The sequence below is a fragment of the Martes martes genome, assembly GCF_963455335.1.
Source record: "Martes martes genome assembly, chromosome: 8".
Lineage (NCBI taxonomy): Eukaryota > Metazoa > Chordata > Mammalia > Carnivora > Mustelidae > Martes > Martes martes.
The window spans coordinates 37,594,002-37,620,625 of NC_137895.1; the positions used below are offsets into that span (position 1 = coordinate 37,594,002).

Here is a 26,624-nt window from a genome sequence, read left to right on the forward strand (position 1 = left end):
TGAGTGAAATAAGTCAAGCAGAGAAAGTCAGTTATCAAATTATCAAAAAACTCCTGTATTGGGAGATGTGGTGTGTGTGGGGGTTTTGTCCAGTCTTCTTAAAGAAGTGGCCTGTCATGCTGGGATTTAGGCAAAACTGACTGGGAAGGGCAGCTGCATTGAAGCATGGGTCAGAGCTTCTTAAGCAAGTTAGGTAATGAGAGGTCAGTGCTGGGTTGTTTATCACAGTCAAGCAGAGAAAGTCAATTATATGGCTTCACTTACTTGTGGAGCATAAGGAATAACATAGAGGACATTAGGAGAAGGAGAGGAAAAGTGAATTGGGGGAAATCAGAGGGGAAGAAGAACCATGAGAGATTGGATTCTGAGAAACAAATTGAGGCTATGGGGGGTGGTGGGTTAGGTGAGTCTGGTGGTGTGTATAAAGGAGGACATATATTGCACGGAGCACTGGGTGTGGTGCATAAACAATGAATATTGGATCACTGAAAAAATAAAATTAAATTTAAAAAAATTAATAAAATTAAAAAAGAAAAAGAAAAACCACCTTAACTTGACAAGAAGAAAAAAAAAAGGAATGCGTGTTTGAAGAGTTACTTCATTGTCATCAAAGTGAAAACCAAATAAATAAAAAGCCTGCCTACTCATCTTAAATAATGTAATAGAGCCACAGGAGATTTCTTACCATTTTCTTATTATCTCATGAAAATTCATGGAGATTCAGACATCCCCACACCTATGCTTCAACTATATACGCTTGTGTCCTCTGCTATAGACATGTATCTCATTCTATACTGATTTGTTTCTTATCCATTTCCCACAGTGGACTGTGAGCTCCTTGAGTATTCATGTTCATGACCTGAACACCAATAAAAATATCTGGGATTTCTAGATACATAGACATTCCTAGAAGCTTAGAAAGATGAAGTACAAGGTAGAGAGTTGGCAAAACTTGTGTCAGCTTGATTCATTCTTCTAAGTAAAAGAGGAAGCCTGTTGTTTTGTTAGAGTGTGGAAACAGACAATGGAACAGTGGCTTGAAGAGAGAAAAGTTCTATTTTAGGAAATTTTTTATGAATATCATAAAAGTGAAAGAACTGAAGAGCAGCTATGTGGCTTCCATATAGACTCAATTAGTAGTCTAGGAGGCTGAGTACAGATAACACAAACTGGGTGTAATACAAAAATAAAGAATGGCAAGTCATGCTAAAAGTTCTGTCTGGGGAACCTAGAATAGGCAAGAGAAATCGGAAAACAAAGTAGGAATGCCCGTAATGGAGGGAAATACCGGGAAAAATATTGAAAGGCGGAGAAACATAATTTCAAATTTCAGATCAGAAAAGAACCTATTACTAGTCTTTGTTAAGAAACGATTTAAATAACGTGGATCAATCATTTCGGTGAGTCACTTCTCAAAGTACGCAAGGCTGCTAAGGTAATATTTAAATCTTTGAGAGCACTCAAGGGAAACAGAAAAAAAGGATGAAAATAGGAAAACAAAAAGAGAGAATAATAAGAGACAAAGACTAGAAAAGAATAAATCAGATTTTTTGACATATGTATATTTGTAATTTGAGATAAAATTTAGATAATCAAATGTGTATTCATTTATAACTTGCTTCAGATTAAAATGCAGGGGGGAGCGCCAAGGTGACTCCATCGGTTAAGTGTCCATCTACTGATTTTGACTCAGATCATGAACTCAGGGTCACTGGATTGAGCCCCATGGGTTAGCACGGAGTCCGCTTGGAACTGTCTTTCCCACTCCCTCTGCCCTCCCACATTCATGCGTGTATGTGTGTTTGTTTGCTCTCTCTCTCTAAAATAAATAAAATTTTAAATAAAATTAAAATTAAAAAATATTAAAATGTGGATATCAAATATGACCTCATCTGATAAAACTGATATGGTACAATGAAACAAATATTAATACATTAAATTATTAAAACTAGGTTAAAATAGAAAAAGCTTAGGGTAAAGTTTTATAGTTTAAAATGTGGTTAATACATCTGTGACTTTAGATGTTATGCAAAAACAAAACCAAAAAGTTATTTTTTATTAAAGATTTTTATCCATTTATTTGAGAGTGAAAGAGACATCATGACTGGGGGGAAGGGCAGAGGAAAAAGCAGACTCCCTGCTGAGCTGAGAGCCTGATGTGGGGCTCAATCTCAGGACCCTGAGATCGTGACCTGAGCCGAAGGCAGAGGCTTAATGGACTGAGCCACCCGGGCAACCCAACAAGACAAAATTTTTAAATATAAAGGCCAAATTATTGATAATCCTATGGTTGAAAAATAAATTTATTTTAATTATATCTTCTTTAAGCAGTTCAATTCCTAATATGGCAGAAAACCTCTGTGATTATGAACATTATACATGTAAATAATTTGTATTAAAATTCATAAAGAGGTTTGGGTGATTCCAACAGTGTAGGCAAAGAATAAGGACGTTTTATAGATCTCAGAGGTCACATTCCCATCGTCCATCAAGCCACAGTTTATTCCAAAGAACTTTAGATGGTCCAGTGGTCATGTATTTAGTTTATATATAAAACTGCAGATCTACAATTATATATATTTTTGAAAACATGGTGTAAAAATTGTCAAACTATTAGCACACAATACAAAATAATTTTTGGCTAATCAAAGAACAATAAATATCTTGATATTACCAGCAGTTTTGCAAGTTTCAATTAATTTTTTGGCTTTTTTCCCCAGTCAAGTAAATTACAATTAATCTAATTAATTGGTTATAAATGATAACTATTAATTAACTTTGAGTTTTTATCTGATGACAAATTTCCACATTATATATTTTAAAACTTAGTATTTATCATTATGGTTTTGCAATACAAATCTATCACTTATTTTTCTCAGATTTTAGTTACATTTATATCATTATGGTAGCAATCTCCATGCTGGCACTAATAAGCAATATAGAAAGGGATAATATTCCACAATGCATAGAAAAAGTGATTTCTGGTTTTTCTGCATGTCAGACAATCTCTTCCATTTCCATTAAAATCACTTACTCTTTACTAAAAGTAGAGGAAAAATCGTGAGATCATTGATTTAGAAAAATGTCAAAGTAGTATAGATAATTCCTTTCCTTAAATGTACTAGAAACTACCAAACTATTTTTTTATTAAAATTCCTCAAACTGCCCCAAAGTTACTACTTTTTTCAATTACAAACTCCCAATTGTGTAACATTAATGAACATTAACATACTGTACACAAGGATTTAGGAACAGAACATGACTAATGAAAAAGTTAAGTCTTACAGTAAATACTTAATCAAATATTATTTGACTCTCAATTCCTCATAGTAAGCAAAACCATTCTATGTTATGCGATATTTTTATAACCAAGATGATTACTACAAGAAAAAAGATGTTAGTATAAATCCATAACTTAAAGATAAATTACAAGATAATTTAAAGATAAATTCACACCTAAGGGCATAAATGGTCTTATTTTTTAAAAGACATTTTGTGGCTTGCAAGAAAAAAAACAGTAGTATCACTTAACAGTTACATTTCTCATTAATGACTTTGCCTTTATTTTATTAATATGAAGAGATAAATGCCCCATATCAAAAAAAATTTTAAATAATTTCTCATTAAAAATACATTTTATAAAGGGGCACCTGGGTGGCTCAGTCAGTTAAGTAACTGACCCTTGATTTTGGCTCAGGGGCTCAGGACAGATCTCAGGGTCATGGGATCCAGCTTTGCATCTGGCTCTGCGCTCAGTTCTTGGTGTCTACTTGAGATTTTCTCTCTCCCACTGCCCTCACCCTGCTTACAATCTCTATCTCTAAATAAATAAATTAACTAATAAATTAATAAATTAAATCTTTAAAGAAAAGTTTATAAATGTTACAAACTAACCATTCTTTTGTAGTAATTTGGATTCTGGAGGATAAATTTATCTAAGTTAATTACGTAGGTCTTCCATCTGCACCGTACAATATGGTATCTCCTAGCTACATTTGGCTACTTAAAATTTAAATTAGTTAAAATTAAAAAAAATAAAAATATCAATGTCATGGTAGGATTATCCCCTTGTCAAGAGTTCAATAGTCACATGTGGCTAGTACCTACCATATTGCAGAGCTAAGTTTGACGGGATCTTGCTGTCCTGGATTATGAAAGACTTATAAATATATGGGTAATGTTCTGATGATAGTAACACATGGGAAGATGAATTTACTTCCAAACATATAATACAAAAAAATTAAACAAAATTATAATATACAATCCAGAGTAGGGAAAACACAGTGGAGGGGATTAATGGGAATGAAGTCTGGACACCTTTCCCCAATTCTATAAAAAAATGAGTAGAATTCAAGACTCAAATGAAGCTGAAAATTAAGCCAAGAGAAACAGATAAACAGTAATATTGTCAAATTAATTTTAGTCTCAAATAAAAAGGAAGCTGCACAGAAATGGAAAAAAAGCTAAAGATAAATTCTGATGAAGAATTTTCAGGTAATAAATTAGGAACAGAAGAAAACCAAAATGAGTATTTCTTTCAAGCTCCATAAACTACCAAACAAGTGAAAATTACTCCTCACTTGTGCCAAAAGAAGTTGAATAAAAATAGATTATTTCAGCAATGCCTCATCAACTCCTAGTTCGCTGAACATCATTACTTGTTGCCACCAGTGTCCCTGAGGTTATCTCCATTTTCCTTCATTCTATTTTCCTCCATTTGCTTCCCACCAGAATGCACTTTTAAAATGTAAAGCCACTAGCGTTAGTGCTACACATGCATTTGTCACTCTGTCAAGGATCTACCAGCATTTTGTCCACCAATCTCTCCTTCAAGCACAACCAGGAAAGCTAGACAGAACATAAAGATAGAAACATCTCTTTAAGGTATCAGAGAACGATGAGGTTAATGAGCCTTGGAAGCATTAATGGCCCAAAGAAAAAAAATGTACAGAGATGTCTGACATCGACTTACTGCTTTTCCCCCTATAGTATATATGCCAAAGCAAACAGTGGTTGAAAAACCGAGAAATGGGACAAAAATTGTGTGTGAGAGGCTTAGAAAATGAACAGCAATTCCTGCCATCACAATCTCTTGGAAGAGGAAAACTGGAACGGCAGACCCGCAGTGGGAAGGGGTGGGATATGGAACACCTCAGGGTTTCAGAAGGAGTGCCTGAAGATTCATATCCTAACAGTAGAGATAAACTGGAAAGAAACTAGCTTTCTCAAATACTGAAGTCTAGCTTCAAGTTAGCTAAATCCCTACCTGGATCAAAGGTATCTTCCCTTGTGCTAACTGTGCGCCAAAACAAGAATTACTCTGTGGGACCTTAACAACTCCAGAGTGTCAAAGTAACACACAATGATCTATTAAGATAGAAGGCTATATGACCAACATGCAAAGGAAAAAAGAGACATCAAAAAAAGAATCACAGAGAAAATCAGATATTCTTGTTATTAGACACAGACTTCACAATAACTCCGAGTATGTCCATGAAACATTTGTATAATATCAGCCAAGAACTGGTAATTATAAGAATCAAATAAATATCTTTGAACTAAAAGATACAAAAATATAAACTTAGAAACTAAAAGTTTAGACACAACTGAAAAGAGGATTAAAAACCCAAAATATAAGTTAAAAGAGAATAACCAAACTGCCATTGAAAAGCATGAAGGAGAAAAAAAAACAGAGTCTCTGAGATATAGGTAATATGGTAAAAAGTTCTAACCTGTCATTAAAGTATTAATGTCTAAGAAGGGAAAATTAGATAGAAGCAATATTTGAAGGGATAATGGATAAAAGTTTCTAAAAATAGTAAAAGCTGTCAAGTCGCAAATTTTAGAAGCAGTTTGAATCAAAAGAAATTGAATCCATAATTTATGGGGGGCTGGGTAAAATAGATAAAGAGGATCAAGTGTTCACTTAATATGACGAACACCAAGAAATGTATAGAACTGTTGAATCACCTATATTGTCCACCAGAAGCTAATAAAACACTGTATGTTAAGTATACTTTGATAGAAAAAATAAAAAATAAAATTTCTTAAGATAAATCTAAGAAAAGATATATCTTTCACACAATAAGCAAAAGAGCATTAATGAGATAAAATAAGAACTGAATAAATTAAGAGATAGCTAGGATTATGAATTGGAAGTCTCAATATTAACATGTCAGTTTTGATCACATCAATCTATAAACTCAAAGCAACCTCAAAATGCTACTTGTGGGGGCACCTGGGTGGCTCAGTGGGTTAAAGCCTCTGCCTTCAGCTCAGGTCATAATCTCAGGGTCCTGGGATCAAGCCCCGCATTAGGCTCTCTGCTCAGCAGGGAGCCTGCTTCCCTTCCTCTCTCTCTGCCTGCCTCTCTGCCTACTTGTGATCTCTGTCTGTCAAATAAATAAATAAAATCTTTAAAAAAAAAAAAAAATCCTACTTGTGTGTGTGAGAGTGTGTGTGTGTGTGTGTGTGTGTGTGTGCATGTAAACTGACAGGCTAATACTAAAACATGTATGGAAATACAACGGGCCAAGATTAAAGAGTGAAGAACAAATGGATGTACTGTTATTGCTACTACTACTGCGTATCAAGGTGTGTTATAAATCTATAGTGACAAAGACAATGGGAGAGCAGCACAAATATAGGCAATTTGGCCAATCCGTGAAATAGAATTGAAATGAGAAAAAAAAAGAACTTGTGGACACTTTATGACAAAAGCAGTATATAGAGCAGTGGGAAAGATGACCATTTAAATGAATGAAACTTGATTACCTGGATACATATAAGAGGAAAAATGAACCTTGACCCCTCACCTCATTGTATATGCACAAATTAAACCAGGCAGATTATATGAAACATAAAACAATAAAGCTTCTAGAAAATGACACAGAGGAATAACTTCCGACCTTCAAATAGGAAAAATGTGTAAGTACGATTTTAAAAAGCATGAACCAGGGCACCTGGGTAGCTCAATGGGTTAAGCCTCTGCCTTCGGCTCAGGTCATGATCTCAGGGTCCTGGGATTGAGTCCTGAATCGGGCTCTCTGCTCAGCAGGGAGCCTGCTTCCCTCTCTCTCTCTGCCTGCCTCTCTGCCTACTTGTGATCTCTTTCTCTCTGTCAAATAAATAAATAAAATCTTAAAAAAAAAAAATCAAGAACCATACAGAAAAAAAATATTGATGAAAAGGTACATCTCTTTATCAGAAGTCACCACTAAGTGAAAGAGAAATTGAAATCAGGAGGTGAAGATTATTTGTAATACATATAGTGAATAAAGAACTTGGATCAAAAGAATATGGAAAGTCCTACACATCAATAAGAAAAAGAGAATTAAAATGTGCCAAAGATTTGGATAAACATTTCACAAAACACAATCTTCAAATGGCCAATGAAATACAAAAAAGCAGTTAGCTTTAAAATACAGTAAGTGAGAGATTTAGTATCTTTCTATCTTGTATAAATTATTAAAATTTTACTTCACTTCTTCAATAATGGCTTTAAATTATTTACATTTCTGCTTCAAGTACTGTGGTGATAATTGGCAACTAAGTTTTTAAAAAGATTCAATAATGAAAGCTGGATGTTTGATTGCTCATCCGCAATCCGTCATAAACCCAAAGACAGCCAACATCCAGTCATTGTCACTGTGAGACTCAGACATATTTGGAGCAGTGAATCAGATGTAGAATATCTCTGAAAGCTTTTGAAATAGAAGGATTGATGACGTTCTGAAGAAATTTTGTTTCTGTGTGTAGGTTTTCTTATTCATTTAAATTTTAGGAGTGGTGGTCATTAAAATAGGAAAGTTATTTGTGTAGGGCTTTGGCAGCCATGTTAGACCAAATGAAGAGAGTAGCAAAGCATGAACACTTGCATACCCTCGCCCATCTCTCCGCTCCTGACTACGCATCCATAGTATGACATCCTTGATTTACCGAAGTGGTTCATACATTTCACATCAAATGAGCACATAAGGGGCGCCTGGGTGGCTCAGTGGGTTAAGTCTCTGCCTTCGGCTCAGGACGTGATCTCAGGGTTCTGGGGTCAAGCCCCACATCAGGCTCTCTGCTCAGCGGGAAGCCTCTTCCCCCCCACCACCGCTTGCCTCTCTGTCTACTTGTGATCTCTCTCTCTGTCAAATAAATAAATAAAATCTTTTTAAAAAAATGAGCACATGGGGCGCCTGGGTGGCTCAGTGGGTTAAAGCCTCTGCCTTCGGCGCAGGTCATGATCTCAGGATCCTGGGGTCCAGCCCCGCATCGGGCTCTCTGCTCGGTCAGAGCCTGCTTCCTCCTCTCTTTCTGCCTGCCTCTCTGCCTGCTTGTGATCTCTCTCTGTCAAATAAAGAAATTTAAAAAAAAAAAATTTAAAAATAAATAAATAAACAAATAAAAATTTAAAAATGAGCACATAAACAAAACGGGAAGAACTTTTCATTATGAGATTTTTAACTTCCCTGAGAAACAGACCAAGAGTACGTGATAATATAGTGGACTTATTATGTGCAAACCACCCAGTTTTATGCATATTTCCTAGTTTTATCATTCTGTCATATTTATGTCACTTAGAAAATAAAATATTATTGATCCAATTGAATTCTCTCCAAACACTACTTAAATCTCATTTCTCTTCACCATCCCACTGGCCACCTGGCCTCAGAGGTAACCAGCATTGCTCAGATATTTTCATTCCCATGCATTTTTTTTTAACCTGTTTGCATATACATAAACAAGACAACATGGTTTTTGCAATTCTTCAAATTCCTCTCACCATATGTAAGAGAAAGACAATCAATTTTCACTTGTTTTTTATACTCAGAATTATTCTTTTGACATTTATCCATGCTAATACCTGAAGTTCTGGTTGATTTCCACTTCTAAATATCCTGTTGAATTAACACAAAATAGTATGTAATTTATTTACCATTACATTTTTACTATACATGTAATTGCTTATGTTTTGTTTTGTTTTGAAACAAACTTGTTAACAGCGTTCAAGTACATGGTTTGTTGTTCATAGTTTTGAGATTCTCATTCTCACCCCTCCATATCAATAAGGGTTTGGTCATGAGGCATATTTTTTTTAAAGATTTTATTTATTTATTTGACAGAGAGAAAGAGATCACGAGTAGGCAGAGCAGCAGGCAGAGAGACAGGGGAAAGCAGGCTTCCTGCTCAGCAGAGAGACGATGGGGGGCTCGATCCCAGGATCCTGGGATCATGACCTGAGCCAAAGGCAGAGGTTTAACCCACTGAGCCACCCAGATGCCCCCATCATGGGGCATATTAAGTGCGTAGAGCATCTGGTATTACTAGACAGCTTCACTTTGCACTCTCCATAGTAGTGTAAAAACCATTTTGCTGCTTCACAACCTGCAAGCAAGTATCACTGTTTGATATTTTAACTTTTGCCTGTATGATGGGAGTAAATTGTTATCTGTTTATTAGTGAGATTAAAGATCTTCCAATGTATTAGACAACCCTAGTCTTCTCCGTGAACTGACTGTCCATATCCTTTGACCATTTGGCTATTGGATTGTGTGTTTTCTTATTGATTTGTAGGAGTTCTTTCTATTTTCTGTACACTGAATGTTTAATGGTTATATATGTTGCAAATATCTTCTGTGGGTGAATAATTCATCATTTAAGTTTGTTTATTCTTTTGGTGGGCAATTATTCCTTATAGTGCAGTAAATGTCATCAATATTTTCCTTAATGATTTGTGATTTATGCTTTAAATGGTCATTTCCTACTAAAATATATTAAAATATTTATCCATTTTCTCCTGAAGGTATTAATTCTTTGCTTGACAATTTTAGGGCCTTGAATCCAGCTGATACTTATTTTTGTGTAGAGTACATGGTAGGGAACACATTTTTCCTCTATATACAGCCAGTTGTTCCAATACCAATTTTTTTAAGGGTCTGTCCTTCTTCCACTTATTTGTTAACCTACCTCCTCTGTAAATCAGGTTTCCATAGCAATGGGACCCTTTATTCAACTTCATTAGTGTGTTTGTTGGTCCCTACTCCTGTACCAGTATCTCGAGTAGAAGAAAAAGAGGTTCTCTGTTGTTATTTTTATCTTGTGCTCCCTCTCTCACGTTCACCTTCTCTGTCCAATAGGTTTGCGGGGGATGAAGTGATGCCATGTCACAGTGATGGTCCAGAATTGTTATTAACACACAGTGATACTCAGGATATCAGAGATCCTATTCTAGGACAGCAGGTGGGCAGTTTAATTCTAGGACAGCAGGTGGGCAGTTTAATTCTCCAAATGCTGAGCTGCTCTCTGTCTCATTCAGACCTCTAGACCAAAGCTTGCTCTCAGTCCCAGTCCAGAAAACACGCTCTCACCATCATTAGCAAGCTCTTATCGTGTGTGAGGTGTCACGCGCCACCGCATGGTCAAGTCATGAGTCGGCTCTGACACCACAATGAGAACACTCTGCAGCCAACGCCTGCTTGGACACCTAACAAGCCTCTAGCTTCAGCCCTGTGTCCTACTTTGCACATCGATTCTATTTCCAATCCGCAGACACACTGACTTTATTTTTGAGCTCATCTCTGGTGCTCTGGTTTTTCCTTTGTGTATTCTCTCATTATTACGCAACTGGAAAAAAGGGCTGCATCAGAGTGTTAGGGACTGTGATACCCTGAATGGAAGTAGCAGAACTGAATTTTTCTAACTTGATTAAGACTGAACTAGAAGATCATGGGAAAATGATGATGATTACTACAATTATGTTCTGGAAGGAGGAGGTGGGGAATGCAGAAGGAGGAGAGCAAAAAGAACACAGAGGCTGTGTAACTTTCTTGAGGTCACACAACTGGTAAGTGGCAGACTTGAACCCAGTGTGCCTAACTCCAGAACAAGAATCTTAATTACAGCACCCGGTACTGCCTCGTCCCAGATTTGCTGCAGGGTGGCTCTGGAATCCTGGCATGTCACTTCACCTCTTCGTGACAACATCTTCTCAGTTGTAAAATGAGATGATTACAGTGGATGACCTCTAATCTGTGCTTCTGACTTCTAATCGACTATCATAAAATGAATTTATAGTTCTGCTTAGCTCCCTATTGCAGAATACCCTATGAAATTTGCTTTGGGAGTGAAAACCTTTGGCAAATCTCCAAATTTATTTTAAAACAATCTTTAATGAGATATGTAACTCATTTGAAAATCACAGTTTCATCATTGGAAATGTCCTGTAAGAGCAGAGAGAACGCAAGCTCTGCAGATAAACCGTGAGCCTGCCATTATAACACCTGGTGAAAGTCAGTTCACTAAGTATGAAATGTCTTCAACAGAACTATAAAACGAAAGATATGGTTGCATGAAAATATTTGAGTCCTGGTGTTAATTGTGTCTCCAACCCAAACTTAACTTTTTTGGACTTTGGTTTCCTTGTTTTTAAAATTTAAAATTTCCTTGTTTAAAAAAATTTTTTTTTTTTTTTACTTTACTTGACAGATAGAGATCACAAGTAGGCAGAAAGAGAGAGAGAGAGAGGAGGAAGCAGGCTCCCTGCTGAGCAGAGAGCCTGACGTGGGGCTCAATCCCAGGACCCCGCGATCGTGACCCGAGCCGAAGGCAGAGGCTTTAACCCACTGACCCACCCAGGCGCCCCTTAAAAATTTTTTTAATGAGGCCCCTTCTAACATCCCTTTAGTTCACAAGTGAGAATCTATTACAGAAGTTCAGTGAAGGTATTATTTGAATAGGCTAAAAATATACAAGAAGTAAAAGCTGCTTTTATCCCATGAATGACAAAAATGCCTGGATCAAGTTAGTTTCTTAGTATACCTCTCATAAGAATATGTCTGGGTGAAGGATGTGGGCCCTTGTCAGATTGCCTGAGTTAGTTTCTTTCTCAAGAGTTTCTTAAATTTTCTGGTCCTAACTGTACCCATCTGTAAAATGAGGATAATCAATTCCTACTGATAGTGATAACTGAATGAGAGGTGCTTAGACTGCTAGAGCACATAGTAAGTAATTAGTAAATGTTTGTATTTATTAACAGTAGTGATTTGAATAGCTGAAGGTGTACATCGTTAAATATCTATTTAAAAATATGTGCACACCTTCACGAGTAATTCGGGTTCCTAAAGACAGAAGGGCATTATCAAGGAGAACTTACTGCAGTTTCTTTTACACTAAAATCTCATATTCCATATTAGTATCAGTTTGGGGAAAAAAAGTGATGATTTAATAGGCATCCAGTACTAGTGGCTGCTTTGTATGCTAATACAATTAGAAAAGGTTTCTGCCTTCACAGTAATACAGAACGTCCAAAACCCGTGTACAAATGGGAAAAGAAAATGATGTTGCAAATAGGAGACCTTCCTTGGCTTGCAAGTCACACAACTTCACAACCCTGCAGTCAGAATGCATTTGTTAGGAAAGAGTGCAAAGAACTACAGTCACAGTCTCTTCAAAACTCCCCGGAACTGTCTAAGCCATGGAGACTGTCCACAACCTAAGAGGTTATTAACAAAAATCTACTTTTCTATCCTTTTGCCTGAAATGGAGAAAATAAAATTGAAATGTAGTAAACGAAGGGACATAGTGAGGGTGAGTAGAAATATTGTAATGGAAGGTTCATTTTTATGAACACTTTTATTTTAACGAATGTATTCTTTAGATTATGGATAAACTTTTATGTAAATCCAGGTCTAACGTTTCCTAAAAACAAAAAAATAGAAGGACAAGAACCCAAAACAAAACCACTGAGAGCCCAAACTGAAGGCTTCTTGCTTCCACCTGCAACCGGGGTATGATATCTATTTTAACTCCTTCTTTAGGTTTTAACAACATAAAATTCATAACACTTGGCATTTAAGTTTAAACAAATTCAAAACAATAACTCAAACCCATTATTCGACTTGAAGAAATTACAAAACCCTTCTTTTAGCTGATGATAGCAGGGACCAATTTCAAAGAGGTTTAAAAAGAGTTGATGCTGGAAACTGCCTTGAAGATACAAATTGCTATAATTATCTTTGAATATACATATCATTAAACTGAAATGGATGTCAATAAACCAGCAAAAAATATTTAAACTATTCAGAGCATATTAGTACAAAACAACAGAAAAACAATTTCCTCCACTCTTTCAGCAACACTAACTTGGACTATAATTTTCATATTTTATCTGTATATATGAAATCAAATAATATTTTCCTTCTATTTACATCATTATTCTCTTTTCAAAAGACAGACAGGTACTATTATATATGTATAAATGCATTTTAAGTCATCGTCAGCATTTTACTTTAAGGGAAACATAAGCACCGTGGTTTCAAAAGGAGAAATATTTTGGTAAGAACTGAACTGAAATAAACACAATCTGGTATTAAAAAATAGTCATAGTATAGCTAACATTTGAACAGATTCAAAGCTATGTTTAGAACAGTCATTCTTAATAACATCCAGAGTCTTCTGGCTCTTTCCATAGAGGTATTGGAGTGCCAAAAATATATATATAATGTTCAGTTATTCATTCTGATTGCAGTTTTTAATGTAATTTGCCCTGTGCATCCAAGTTCACCTTGTCAGAGAGTACTGCCTCCCCAAGGCTGCCCCAGGGTCCTGTTGACGGATGGCTCTAATTGCAGTCGGCGCTGTAAACAAGGCAGCTACTCCATGCTCTGCGAGCACGCGGAAATAAGCACCAGCATCTGGTGTTCCCACAGGCTTCCCCTACAATGAGATTCATTTAAAATGTCACTGGGTAAAATGTCTCATATTTCATTGACAGTTCAATACTTACACATTTAACACAGCAATATTAATAAGATGGGGTGCTCAACAAATCTTGGTTTTAAAATATCCCCATGTTCTTTCGAAAATAAAACAAACCAAATGCCCAGGCTTCAGAGAGACCATTTGCTCCATTACGTCATCCTGAAAGCTTTTCAAACTGCAATTGTTCCTTTCTTGAGTTTTGAAAGATAAAGGACAGGAAATACAGATCACAGTCAAATTAATAACGTAAAACATTCTTCCATTAGCCAAGAAATTAAATACATTGTCTGGGGGGTAGACTAAATGACAAATAGGATTGCTATGAATTTCTAACATTAACATTCTTTCTCATATTGCTTTTAAAAGTGACAATAGTGGGTTACGTGGTGGACTCCTGATTTCGGCTCAGGTCATGATCTCAGGGTCACGAGATGGAGCCCCACATCTGGCTTCCTACTCAGACCGGTCTGCAGGACAGTCCCTCGTGCTCTTTCTCTCTGCCCCTCCCTCCGGTTCACTCACTCTTTCTCTCTAAAAATAAATAAATAAAATCTTAAGAAAAATAGAAGTGACTATAACCATTCTCAAAGTGTTTGGGAAGAGAAGAAATATGGAATCACAGGGATTTCTGAACAATGACTTTTCCAATTAAATGCCTCGCTCCAAGGAAAGCAACTTCTACGACTTAAAAAAAATTCAGTAAGATATCCACGAATGTATCTTTGCTATAGCCTCAAAACAACATTTAACAAAGTCAGTGGAAAACCCATGAATAAAAATTTAAAAATTTTTATAGAATATGCAATCAAAAGGACACAAAGCATTTTTTTTTCCTTTTTTAAGAGTGAGAGAGCACACTGTGGGGAGGAGCAGGAGGAGAGAGAAAAAGAGGGAATCCCAAACAGGCTCCATGCTCAGCACAGAGCCAGATGTGGGGCTGGATCTCACAACCCTGAGAGATCATGACCTGAGCCCAAATCAAGAGGCCGTTGCTTAACTGACTGAGCCAGCCAGGTGCCCCACAAAGCATTTTTTTAAAAAGATTTATTTCTTTATTTGACAGAGAAAGAGAGAAATCACAAATAGGCAGAGAGGCAGGCAGAGAGAGAGGGGGAAGCAGGCTCCCCACTGAGCAGAGAGCCCCATGATGGCCTCGATCCCAGGACCCTGAGATCATGACCAAGCTGAAGGCAGAGGCTTAACCCACTGAGCCACCCAGGCGCCCCCCAAAGCATCTCTTAATAGACTTTTCTGTGAAATGGAAAATGAACATAGCATACATAAATCAGTGATTCTACAAAAATCTATGCTGGCCTAACTATATCCCCTTATTTCTCAATCCATTCTCAAGACCGCTACTTCTTCCTTTGATTCTAGAGCAAGGTGCCTGGAATGTTAATATATGTTATGTGAAATATATGTTATGTTAATATATGTTATGTGAAAAAATACATACTACGTATATATATGTAATGCGTGTATATATATAATATGTATATATATGTAATATGTATATAATATATATATACACACACACACATATATACGTATGTGTATATATATATTTCACAAGCAAATCCTTTTGGGAGGGGTTGGGGAAAAAAAGGAAAACAGGTTTCTGATTTTCGACCATTTCTTGAAGACTTAAAAGTGTTAAAGAGCATCAGGAATTCCCAAAAGATAGTTACTGTACGTAATCTTTCCTAAACTTCTCTGTCCACACCCCCTATATGCACATCTCATGGATCTTATATTCTGGAAAACACACTTGGGAAACACTGATATGGCAAAAAGAGGAAAGAAGTTGCTAGTAGTAAACTGAGACCTCTCCCCCAACAGAGACTAATAAATGAACGGATGATAAGAAGAGGCGAACCACAGTATTCATGAATTCCAATCCACTCTCTGCATCTACTTGGATCTTGGATAGGGTGTTATCAGTTTGTGTTTTCTTTTCTTAAAAATGATTACCTTTAATAGTCTTTAATGTAAGTATATATATATATATTTTTTTTAAATAGAACCTCTTTCTTATATTCTGCTGCTTTTTCTCTTGCTCTTTTAAAACCAAAGTATTTATTGCAACTAGAAATTCATTTTTATTAACACAACTATCCCAGAGCACTTAATTTCAATTTATTCCCTTACCACCTCATACAGGTCAAAATGTTAATATAGTATAAAAAGCTGTCAGATATAATCTGGCAACTCATATACATAACGTGACTCACAAATTTTGAAGCCTTGAGCACATCTAAAATGAACCAGCAGGTTTATTCTTTTGAACCCAGTGAGGTGAAAATTTGACTTTTACTTTTTCGATCTGTCTTGGGCACTGTTCAGGCCCTGGTGTATGAGATTGTGACTTTGGAAACTTGATCTCACCCACATAAAGATGATTTATTAACTGACTTTATACAATTGACTTTCCCTGTCTGTGCTGCCATTTTCTCGCCTACTAAATAAAAATAAATCACTTTTCCAATATTTCCCCGATAAGCTAAAAGCACTGAGATAATATTTTAAAGTAGTTTGACCTCCACTGAAGAAAGATATTTTATAGCCAATTGGAAGTGAATTCCACTACAGTTCCAGTGTCATGGGACAAAGATAATATACTCACAAAAGGGTGATATTAGTGTCATAACAAAATGCTACACCATGATTACCTACATAGAGGACACAATTTGATGTATTTTACAATGCCTTCAATTAATTATGTCTAATGATAATAGCAGCTTAAACACTAGGAATATTAGTTAAAAACTCTACCGTATCTCTTTATAAATAATAATCAGTATTACAATTCTGACCCACACCAAATACATTTTCATCAATAGTCTATTTATTGAGCATAAAAATTATGATAACATAGCATTCCTATTAGGACATTGAAAGAAGTGATGCATATAATCTCACCATATTTGTTTGTAAGTTAGCTGAGCTCAAAGGTTCAGATTTTTGCATTTTATTGCCCATTCCCATAGAATTTTTCGATGCTATGATATTTTTCACTGTTTTAGAATTAGGGACTCAAAGGCTTATTGGTTTATTGAACACTGTTCTCCCCTGCCGTCCTGTAAACACACAAGCTTGTGTACATATATGTACATGTGTGCACACACAGGCAATATAATTCCTTTACAGTATTTTTAAAAATAATAACACACTAGCCACACTGAGTTGCCTGTAGAAAACGACTCTGATTCCAGAACCTGCATATTCAGTGAGGAGCAACAGCCAAACACTATTCAACAGAAAAGTAAGAAGATTCTAAAACTCTGGGGATTTTTAACAAACACAAGCTTGTGTACATATATGTACATGTGTGCACACACAGGCAATATAATTCCTTTACAGTATTTTTAAAAATAATAACACACTAGCCACACTGAGTTGCATATTCAGTGAGGAGCAACAGCCAAACACTATTCAACAGAAAAGTAAGAAGATTCTAAAACTCTGGGGATTTTTAACAAACACAAGCTTGTGTACATATATGTACATGTGTGCACACACAGGCAATATAATTCCTTTACAGTATTTTTAAAAATAATAACACACTAGCCACACTGAGTTGCCTGTAGAAAACGACTCTGATTCCAGAACTTGCATATTCAGTGAGGAGCAACAGCCAAACACTATTCAACAGAAAAGTAAGAAGATTCTAAAACTCTGGGGATTTTTAACAAACATACACACCAAAAGCAGTAATGTGGCTAAAAGGTAACAATAACTTAAAAACTGTGCAAAACTCAAATTGATGTCATTACTGTTTGCTTTTATTCCCTTTCCCCAAACTAATGGCTAAAGTGTCCATTGCTACCCAGAAACCAAAAGCAAAAAGCAATCCCTCCAGTGGCAAAGCAGAGATTCTAAGCTTACGGCTGTTAGAAATAATGAATTTTTAACATCAGAGATTTACAAAACGTCAACAGCTAATATTTATAATGTGGTTAGTGATGGTACAAAGCACAGAAACCAAGACAGATAAATACCTGAAGATTAAGGTGCGCATACAATTCTCTACCACTTACGATTCAGTGTGTTCACAGGAATCAGAGACGATAGACTGTGAATTAGAAAACCAACTGATTTCTCAGCTTCTCACATAATCCCTACTGAGGTTCAGGGTCAGCCCTGGAAAGTAGTGAAAGACAGTCCCTTACCAAGACAAAGACAAGCTTAAACACTAGAGTTCGATCTTTGAGGAAAAAAAAAATCATTTTCTTTATTAATCCTATGATTTCAGCTTATCCAAAGGCTTGGTGTCAAAGCTACTTGTAGTTTCTCGGACTTTGACATAAAAATTTCCAAGTCAGCTGAGGTTCTTGCCTCTCTTTGTGGCAGGATTAGAAATACATCTGGTCTCTTTGAACACTACTTCTGAGAATATCACTGAAGGCATGTTTGTACTGCACTTCTAAGGTGAAGACAGCAACATCCCTTATAGACTAGTTCTGAATTTAATTTCAGCAGACAGGTGCAGCAGTACCAGCTTGTTTATTTTGGAAATGGGATGACATTGGCAATAGCATTTGTTAAATCTCTACTACATGCCTCGTGTCTTTACCGAAGGATGAAAGTTTGGGCATGTAACATCTAAACTTGAGACTTGTTAAAACATAAGCAGTCCCCCAGGATATAATATTTAGCAGAAGAAAAGCAAAATGCAGAATAGTCTGCATATCATTTGGATGATGCCATGTGTATGAAAATAAGGGAGGGGGGATTTCTTATGTACGAAGAATACAGAAGATACAGAAGATTGCTTCCAAGTCAGAGAAATTGAAGAGCTGGGAACAGAGGACAGTGAGATTTGCACCCTTTATCCTTTTGTGTGTTTTGAGATATGAATCAAATGAGTGTACAACCTCTTTGGAAAATGGGCTTTTTCTTCTGTAAAGTGCCTCTCTCAATAACTCACATTATCTTGTTCCAATCTTGAAAACATTACTGCCGCTTTAAACCCCAATGAGAGAAATGCTCTATGCCTTAAGACCTTCAAGTCTAGGATTTTGTTACTATAGCAGATTCTCTTTTAAGGAGTAAAAAGTTGCTTATAAATACAATTGATAACTAAAAATTTATATCGATTCACTTCATAGATTATTTGCTAGAGATTTCCCATAATTTCATGGGCCTCATCTGTGGGGATATGCTGCTACCTTGCTTTCCTTTATCTATCCATACTGCTATCTAATTTAACTCAATCCTTTGACTGTCAACCCTAAATGGAGATTAGAATTGCATGGGGTGCTTTATTTTATTTTAAAGTTCTTATTTATTTATTTGAGAGAGAGAAAGCATGAGCAAGGGGCGGGAAGGGACACAGAAGGAGGGAGAAGCAGACTATCAGCTTGGCAAGCAGCCTGACATGGGGCTCAATCCCAAGACCCTGGGATCAAGACCTGAGCTGGAGGCAGATGCTAAACCAACAAAGCCATCCATATGCCCTGCTTGGGATGCTTCTGAAAGGTATCAGTGTCTGTTGCCCACTCCCAGAGATTCTGATATAATTGGCCCAAGTTGGGCCTGTATTGTTATGTTTCACGAGTAACCTAAATAATTCTAATCTGCAGCCTGGGTTGAAAACCATAGTCCTTAGATATTAGGCATTACCTGAGGTTAGGCAATATCACCTGCCTCATGACCCTAGAGGATGAGCCTGGAGCTCAACATTAGCCTTTTCCCACCTGTTATAAATAAATGAGCCAATCCAAGTATTAATAAAAAAAAATATATACTGATAACTGAAATCTGACTATAGGGGGCCCTTCACTGAGAAAATAATTGGGAAGAATTGCCTCATTCTTTATGTTTTGCTCTATAAACTAGACTCCAGACTGTACTATATATTATGATTTATAGGACCTAGCACCCTGAACACAATTATCCTTTCTCCACGGTCGGGAAGAACAGTCCCAGGCCAGCTGTTCATTTTGTGTTGCCAGAGACTTCTGAAAGCTAAGTTTCAGTGTTGAGGGTTTTGTTTGGTTGTATCAAAGCTTGAAAGGATTTTATCTTAATCTTTTAGATGAAGGGTTTTTGACCGGACTTCAGGGAAGTTTATGAGTATTCTGATCTTTTTAATGTGTATATACATTCATCTTCCTAGGGAGATAAGTCAATCTGATCGGTTTCTAAAAAAGGAGTCCATAACCAAGGTTTCTAGGCATGAGAGCCTCCCCAACATAGAAACCTCTTCAAAGATTTTCTGTCTGGATCTTGGAAACAGCGTGACACCCATATTGGTAAGGAAGAAGTACAACTGCCACTATTCGCAGATGATATGACACGATGCGTATATATACAGACTCCATCATAAAACTACTAGTAGTAGTAAATGAATTCAGTAACGTTGTAGGGTACAAAATGAATACCCAGTTATCAGTGGCGCTTCTATACATTAATAATGAAGTAGCAGAAAGGGAAATTAAGAAAACCACTCCATTTACAATTGCACCAAAAAGAAAAAAATATCTAGGGATGAACTCAACCAAAGAGGTAAAAGACCTGTACTCTGGAAACCATAAAACACTGGTAAAAAAAAATGAAGATGACATGATTCACACTTTACATATCTTACTGTTTTGTCCATTGTACCTCAATAAAGCTGAATTTAAAAAAGAGATCTATCCCTTCTGGCTTGGTTCTTCCCCTGCCCTCTCCCAGATCGCTGAGAGAGGAGACCATATGGGGCCTTATGATGAGGCTACCCTCCAATGAATAAGCCATTGCTTCCACCCAGGTCATAAGAGTCCATCTGTCCCACTAAAAAGATGCTTACCTCTGAAAGTATTAATGCCAAGTAAATGAAGCAGAGCATTGGAATTGGTAATTCTGCAGACCCAGTGCTGAGCTAATGAGGGCCTCTGACATATTTACGACTCTTAGCAGTCTCAGAGAGCGTGTATCACTAGGGTAGCTGGTAGCTCGTGGCTTCAAGCAGGAGAGCGCTCACCTCTGAATTCCTCCACGCTGAGGAGCCATCACTGCTAACCATACTCAGAGACATACTCGGGCTTTTCTTACTCAGAGTGAGTAGTTACACTTTGCTATAAGCAGAGAAATTAACGGCTTCTTGCTTTTATTACACTTGCAGATTTCTGCCCAGGAAGTAAAGTGTGGCTATTCTGTATGTACGCTGCAATTCAACCTGAGGTTGTACAAAGCCTGGCTACTCCACACCATCCAATAATTTACCTAAAATTACCTCCAAACATCCTACTATTTCCCACATGTTCAAAAACAAAACAAACACAGACCCCCCTATGGCATCGCTGGCCAATGACACCTTACTTGCAAAAACTCTCTTCAGCTGTTGTCCTCCCAGACCTCCTTCTGAAGCAGCTGATCCTGCTGATGTCCCCTCTTCTGGAAAGCCCCCTTCCGCTTCACGGTACCATCTTTCCGATTCTCCCACTGCCTTGTTAATTTTTCCCTCACAGTTTTTATAGCTTCCCTTTCATAATCTTTACCTCTCTGTACCTTAATCCCCTCAGGGACTTAAATTATGAACTATTCTACATCCTCTAATTCTGAAAGTTCTTCTGAGTTTCGTACTTCACCTTCCTGATACCATACAAATATCTGAGGAGTAGTTTTGAAATTGACGCTACCAAAACTAAAAATACTCTTTCCCCCTCCACAAGTAGGAATGACCACAGTTCAGGTGGTAACCACCACTGTCCTCGCTGAAGAGAGCAGAGCTATTCTCAACCTCCTGCTGGGCTCTACCTTACGATATCCACCCGACACCCTAATATCCTGCCCTTTCCTTAAAGGTCACTGATACCCTGGTTCTGGCCACTAGCTGGCACTATTCGGTAATTTGCCAACTGTTCATCTCTAAATTACGGGTAGAGAGCCAGAGAACTTTGTTTCAAATCCCAACTCTGTCACTGGTGTGCCATTGGTAAAGTTACTTAATGTCTCTGATCTTCAGTCTCTACAGCTGTAAATAGGGACTCAAAATATTTATCCCATGGGTGTATAAGAGAAATAGTTATCTATCACCCAACACCCAATCAACGGTAGCTATGATTACTACTGGAACTGCTTCACCCACAGAGCTTTCCCGGTCTACTCTAATCTTAAACTTCCCCTCAGACACTAGTAGACAGATTTTGAGCCAGGGTGGAACCCAAACTGCCACTTACCAGCTATGTAACCTAAGTCAACTTGTTTAATTTCTTTGATCCTTATTTAGTTCCATCATCAGAAAATTGCATCAAAACAGGTACAAGAATTAAATGTAGAGTCTTTACCACAGGCAATGGCTCAATGTAATTTCTGAAGAAAGTTTCATATCTTCTACACTGTGTAAGAAAGTTCTCAGTCAGGTGGTGTTTTGGTTTGTTTCCTTTCTGTCCTTCACATTCATCTTAGTTCTTGACTATCTTGTCTGTGTTCAGGACCAGGAGTGTATCTGATATTTATTCTGTTTCCTTATCAACCCCAAGAAAATACTGAGCTCAAAACAGGCACCAGTAAACAGTGTTGATGGACCCACGACAGGAGTTGCACTTGCTTGCTCCAACATAAAACATGGGCACACAGAGAGAAAAATAAACTCAGAAATAAGTATCTTTGAACAACTAGTGATGTGAGAAATCTAAAAGATGCTGGCATCAGCTTTGTAATCTTTTCCGATTGAGAAGATCAAATTATATAGCCTGAATCAGAGTAATAACTGTGTCATCATTTTTCTCCTTCAGTACATACATAAAAGTACATTGCTGTTATACTAGATTAAAAAGAATAAAGAAGGAAATAATTTTCCATTAGATAAGAGGGGGAGAAGACTCTGATGTGTGCCTTTGACCACACTACTTAGCAACATCATGGTTACTAGTCTTCAAAGGAAGCAACGTATCTCTGAGCTTGAAAGAAGCGAATCTCTGTCCTTAAAAAAACGATCATCACATTCGAGAAAACCGGTTAACATGGGAAATGTAAAATTTTTGCAAAAAGAAGACAACTCTATACATGGAAGCAACAATTATATTTTCAAAATGAAACCCTGAAGGGGATAAGAATTCAGAAGGTCCATGTGTGGAAAATTTATCACAGGATGTCTTCATGGAGACAGCAGGTCCAGTGCATACAGAAGTAGGTGGTATGTGCACTGAAGGTACCTGTGGATGGTCTGAAGAGTGTTCAATACAAAAATAATTTGAAGTTCATTAAAGTAGTATCCTCAATATTCTCAAACTTTAAGACTTTCAAACCAGAAAATGTTCTGATCCATGTATACAAAGTGATTATAATGTTTAAAATATGTGTATGTAGTCATATTTTACCAATTATACATATATATTGTGATATATTTTTTAAGATTTTATTTATTTATTTGAGAGAGAGAGAATGAGAGAGAGAGAGAAAGAGAGCACATGCATGAGAAGAGGGAGGGTCAGAGGGAGAAGCAGACCCCCTGCTGAGCATGGAGCCCAATGCAGGACTCAATCGCAGGACTCCAGGATCGTGACCTGAGCCAAAAGCTGTTGCTTAACCAACTGAGCCACCCAAGCACCCCATATATTGTGATATTTTTTGAGGCTTTCAAACTAATCTCATACACATTGTTTTATCTGACTCCTATGCAAAAAAGGAAAGTGTAGAGCTCATCCTCACACTAATCATTAGAATAGATAAAGGGTACCTAAACTCTTCCTTCAGGAAAAGAGGATTCAATGAGAGATTATCAAGCTGAATATTATGAAGTCTTCAAAGATATACACAGCTTATAAACTAGTAATGATAAAGCCCATCAAAAAATAGAAGTGAAAGTTTATACATGTTTGGATAATGGTGAGCCATGAAATGTACTGATTTATTCCCACATGCAAGGCTTCACAGCCACTCTTATTTCACTCACCAGTTCTACTCTGAGAGGACAGATCCTTGAGGGGACAGATCACTGGGTTATTGTCCATATATGGACAATAACCTAACAGAATACTCATTCTGTTAGGATTGACACATCCCTGTGTATGGATTCCTTTGCCTGGCTCTTAGAAGAGAATTAACATGCTCCAAAGGGAGCTGCCGTTAGTGCTCTGATGACTGCTGCAGAATTAGCAGACTCTGAAGGAAGAAATGTGGAGTATTTGAAAATTCAGAAATTCAGGCATTATGATGGCTGGATTGCATAGGAATGAATGGTTGGTGTTTGTACTGTAGAATTTTATTCTGGGAAAGAATAAATCTGAATGTTTGGATTGTAACAGCAGTTTATTATATCCTGGCAACTATTCTAAGGGGTTTTCATGATTAACCAATTTAATAATACATAAGAAAAGTACTGTTAATATTGATATTTTATAGATGAGGAAACTGAGGTTGAGAGAAGTTAAGCAACTCATCTGAGACCAAACAATTAATTGGTAAAATTTCAGGAATCATTCTATGGTAGTCTTTTTTTTTTTTCTTTTTAAAGATTTTATTTATTTATTTGACAGACAGAGACCACAAGTAGGCAGAGAGAGAGGAGGAAGCAGGCTCCCTGCTCAGCAGAGAGCCCAATGCGGGGCTCAATCCCAGGACCCTGAGATCATGACCTGAGCCGAAGGCAGAGGCTTAACCCACTGAGCCACCCAGGTGCCCATTCTATGGGAGTCTTTTTTTTGTTTGTTTTTCTAAGATTTTATTTATTTATTTGTTAGAGAGAGAGAGAGTGCAAGCACAGGCAGACAGAGCGGCAGGCAGAGGCAGAGGGAGAAGCAGGCTCCCTGCCGAGCAAGGAGCCCGATGTGGGACTCGATCCCAGGACACTGGGATCAAGACCTGAGCCAAAGGCAGCTGCTTAACCCACTGAGCCACCCAGGCGTCCCCATTCTATGGGAGTCTTAATCTGCAGTGCTTCCTCTCAAACATGAACATTTTTCAATAATTTAGAACGAAACCTTCAGTAAATGCATTAAAGAGTCAGCATCACTTTCTAGGACAATAAACTGAAAGGAATTCCAGAATTAAAAGTTAAAACTTTTTTTTAAAAACTTTAACTTTTTAAAAGTTAAAACTATTACCAAATAATATATTTATTCTAGGAAAAGACACAATTGATTTGGAGAAGAGTCACCGAAGTGCAGAATGGGGAGAACATGCATCAATCCTCTAGTTTTAATAATGAAGAAATGGATTCCCACAGAGGTTGAATTAATTTACTCAAGGTCATATAGGAAGATAAAAGCAAAACAAAATAAATAGCACAGATATTCTGACCATGTTCCTATATCACAATTCAGAATCTTAAATCCTCTACTTCTAACTAATTTATCATCTGAGGAGGTGGAATGTACTACATATCTTCAAAGTTAATTGCTGAATTATTAAGAGAGCCATCTGTCCTGGTTTATCTAGTGAGCGTACGTAAGAGTTTACTGACATGGCTTGCTGCTCTAAGGTATACAACTTGTGAAAAGCAAACAAATGTAAAATAAGAGCAAGCTTTCACTCCTTGAGGATCTCCAAAGAGACTGTTACTATGTAGACATGACAACTGCCACATCAAGATCAAGTACATCAACTAGTTTATGACTTAACGCCAAGTTAAATTGAAGGTGACCAATAACTAACATTCCATTCTAGGTAATAACTTAGCTAAAGAAGAGTAAGCAGCTTTCTTTCTTTCTTTTTTTTTTTTAATTTAAGGTAAAATCCATTTTAGTATATTTTGGTATATTTTGTATATTTTTATATACAAGCAGTTTTATATAATTTTCCTCAGATTTGTTGACATATAATTGACAAATAAAAATTGTATGTATTTAATATGTACAACTTGGGTGTTTTGATACATGTACATACACTGTGAAATAATCAACACAATCAAGCTAATTAATATATTTATCATCTTACATAGTTAAGATTTTTTTTTTCTTTTGTGTGTGTGTGTTTGTGGGGAGAACACTTGCAATCTATCCTCTTAGCAAATTTGAAGCATACGATATAGTATTTTAAACTAAATTAGTCATGTTGCTGTATATTAGATCTCCAGAACTTTTTCATCTTGAATAACTGAAACTTTGTACACCTTGGTCAACATCTTTCCACGCAACAGCAAAGAAACATACATTCTTCCCAAAGGCATTTAAAACATTCTTCAGCATAGATCACATGTTAGGCCACAGAACAAGTCTTAACAAATTTAAGAAAAGAGAAGTCATTCCAAGTATCTTTTCTGACCACAATGGAATGAAACTACGAATGAATAATAGTAAGAAAAACAACAAAATTCATAAATATGTGGAAACAATACACTCTTGAACAAACATTGGGTCAATAAGGAAATCAAAAGAAAATTTGAAAAGTATCTCAAGACAAATAAAAATGAAAACACAACATACCAAAACTTAGGGGATGTAAAAGTGATACAAAGACATGAAGTTAATAGCAATAAATCCTGACATTAAAAAAAGAGAGAAAGATCTCAAAGGAACTAACTTTACATCTCAAGGAACTAGATAAAGAACAACTAAGACCAAAGTTCACAGAAACAAGGAAATAATAAAGACTAGAGAAGAAATAAATCACATAGTTAATAAAAACAATAGAAAACATAACAACTAAGAGTTGTTTGAGAAGATAAAATTGAACAATCTTTAGGTGTACTCACTAGGAAGAGAGAAGACTCAAATCAGAAACAGCAGATGATGTAAGGGACACTTCAGAAATAAAAAGGCTCAGGAAGAACTATAATGGGGAGATGTTTATCAAGTTAGTTGATTTCTTGCTTAGCCACACTGCTGTCATTACAGGAGCCTGGGTTCCACTGTGTCATGTAATTGAAATGTGTGCACAAGATACACATTGTCCATTAGTATCCAAGCAAAGACAAGAATAAAGAGGGCCCAGCCAGATTTCTTTACCTT

The 26,624-nt window shown here is 36.7% G+C and overlaps 1 protein-coding gene across 2 annotated transcripts in view; it reads right to left on the reverse strand.

Annotated features, from left to right (window-relative positions):
- Nucleotides 1–26,624, reverse strand: part of ACSS3 (acyl-CoA synthetase short chain family member 3) — a 156,551-nt gene that overhangs the window by 52,831 nt on the left and 77,096 nt on the right. For both annotated transcript variants that reach the window (XM_080810786.1, XM_080810787.1), the window contains exon 8: nucleotides 13,553–13,704. In XM_080810786.1, the coding sequence (XP_080666912.1) occupies nucleotides 13,553–13,704 (152 nt within the window). The remainder of the gene's footprint in view (nucleotides 1–13,552; nucleotides 13,705–26,624) is intronic.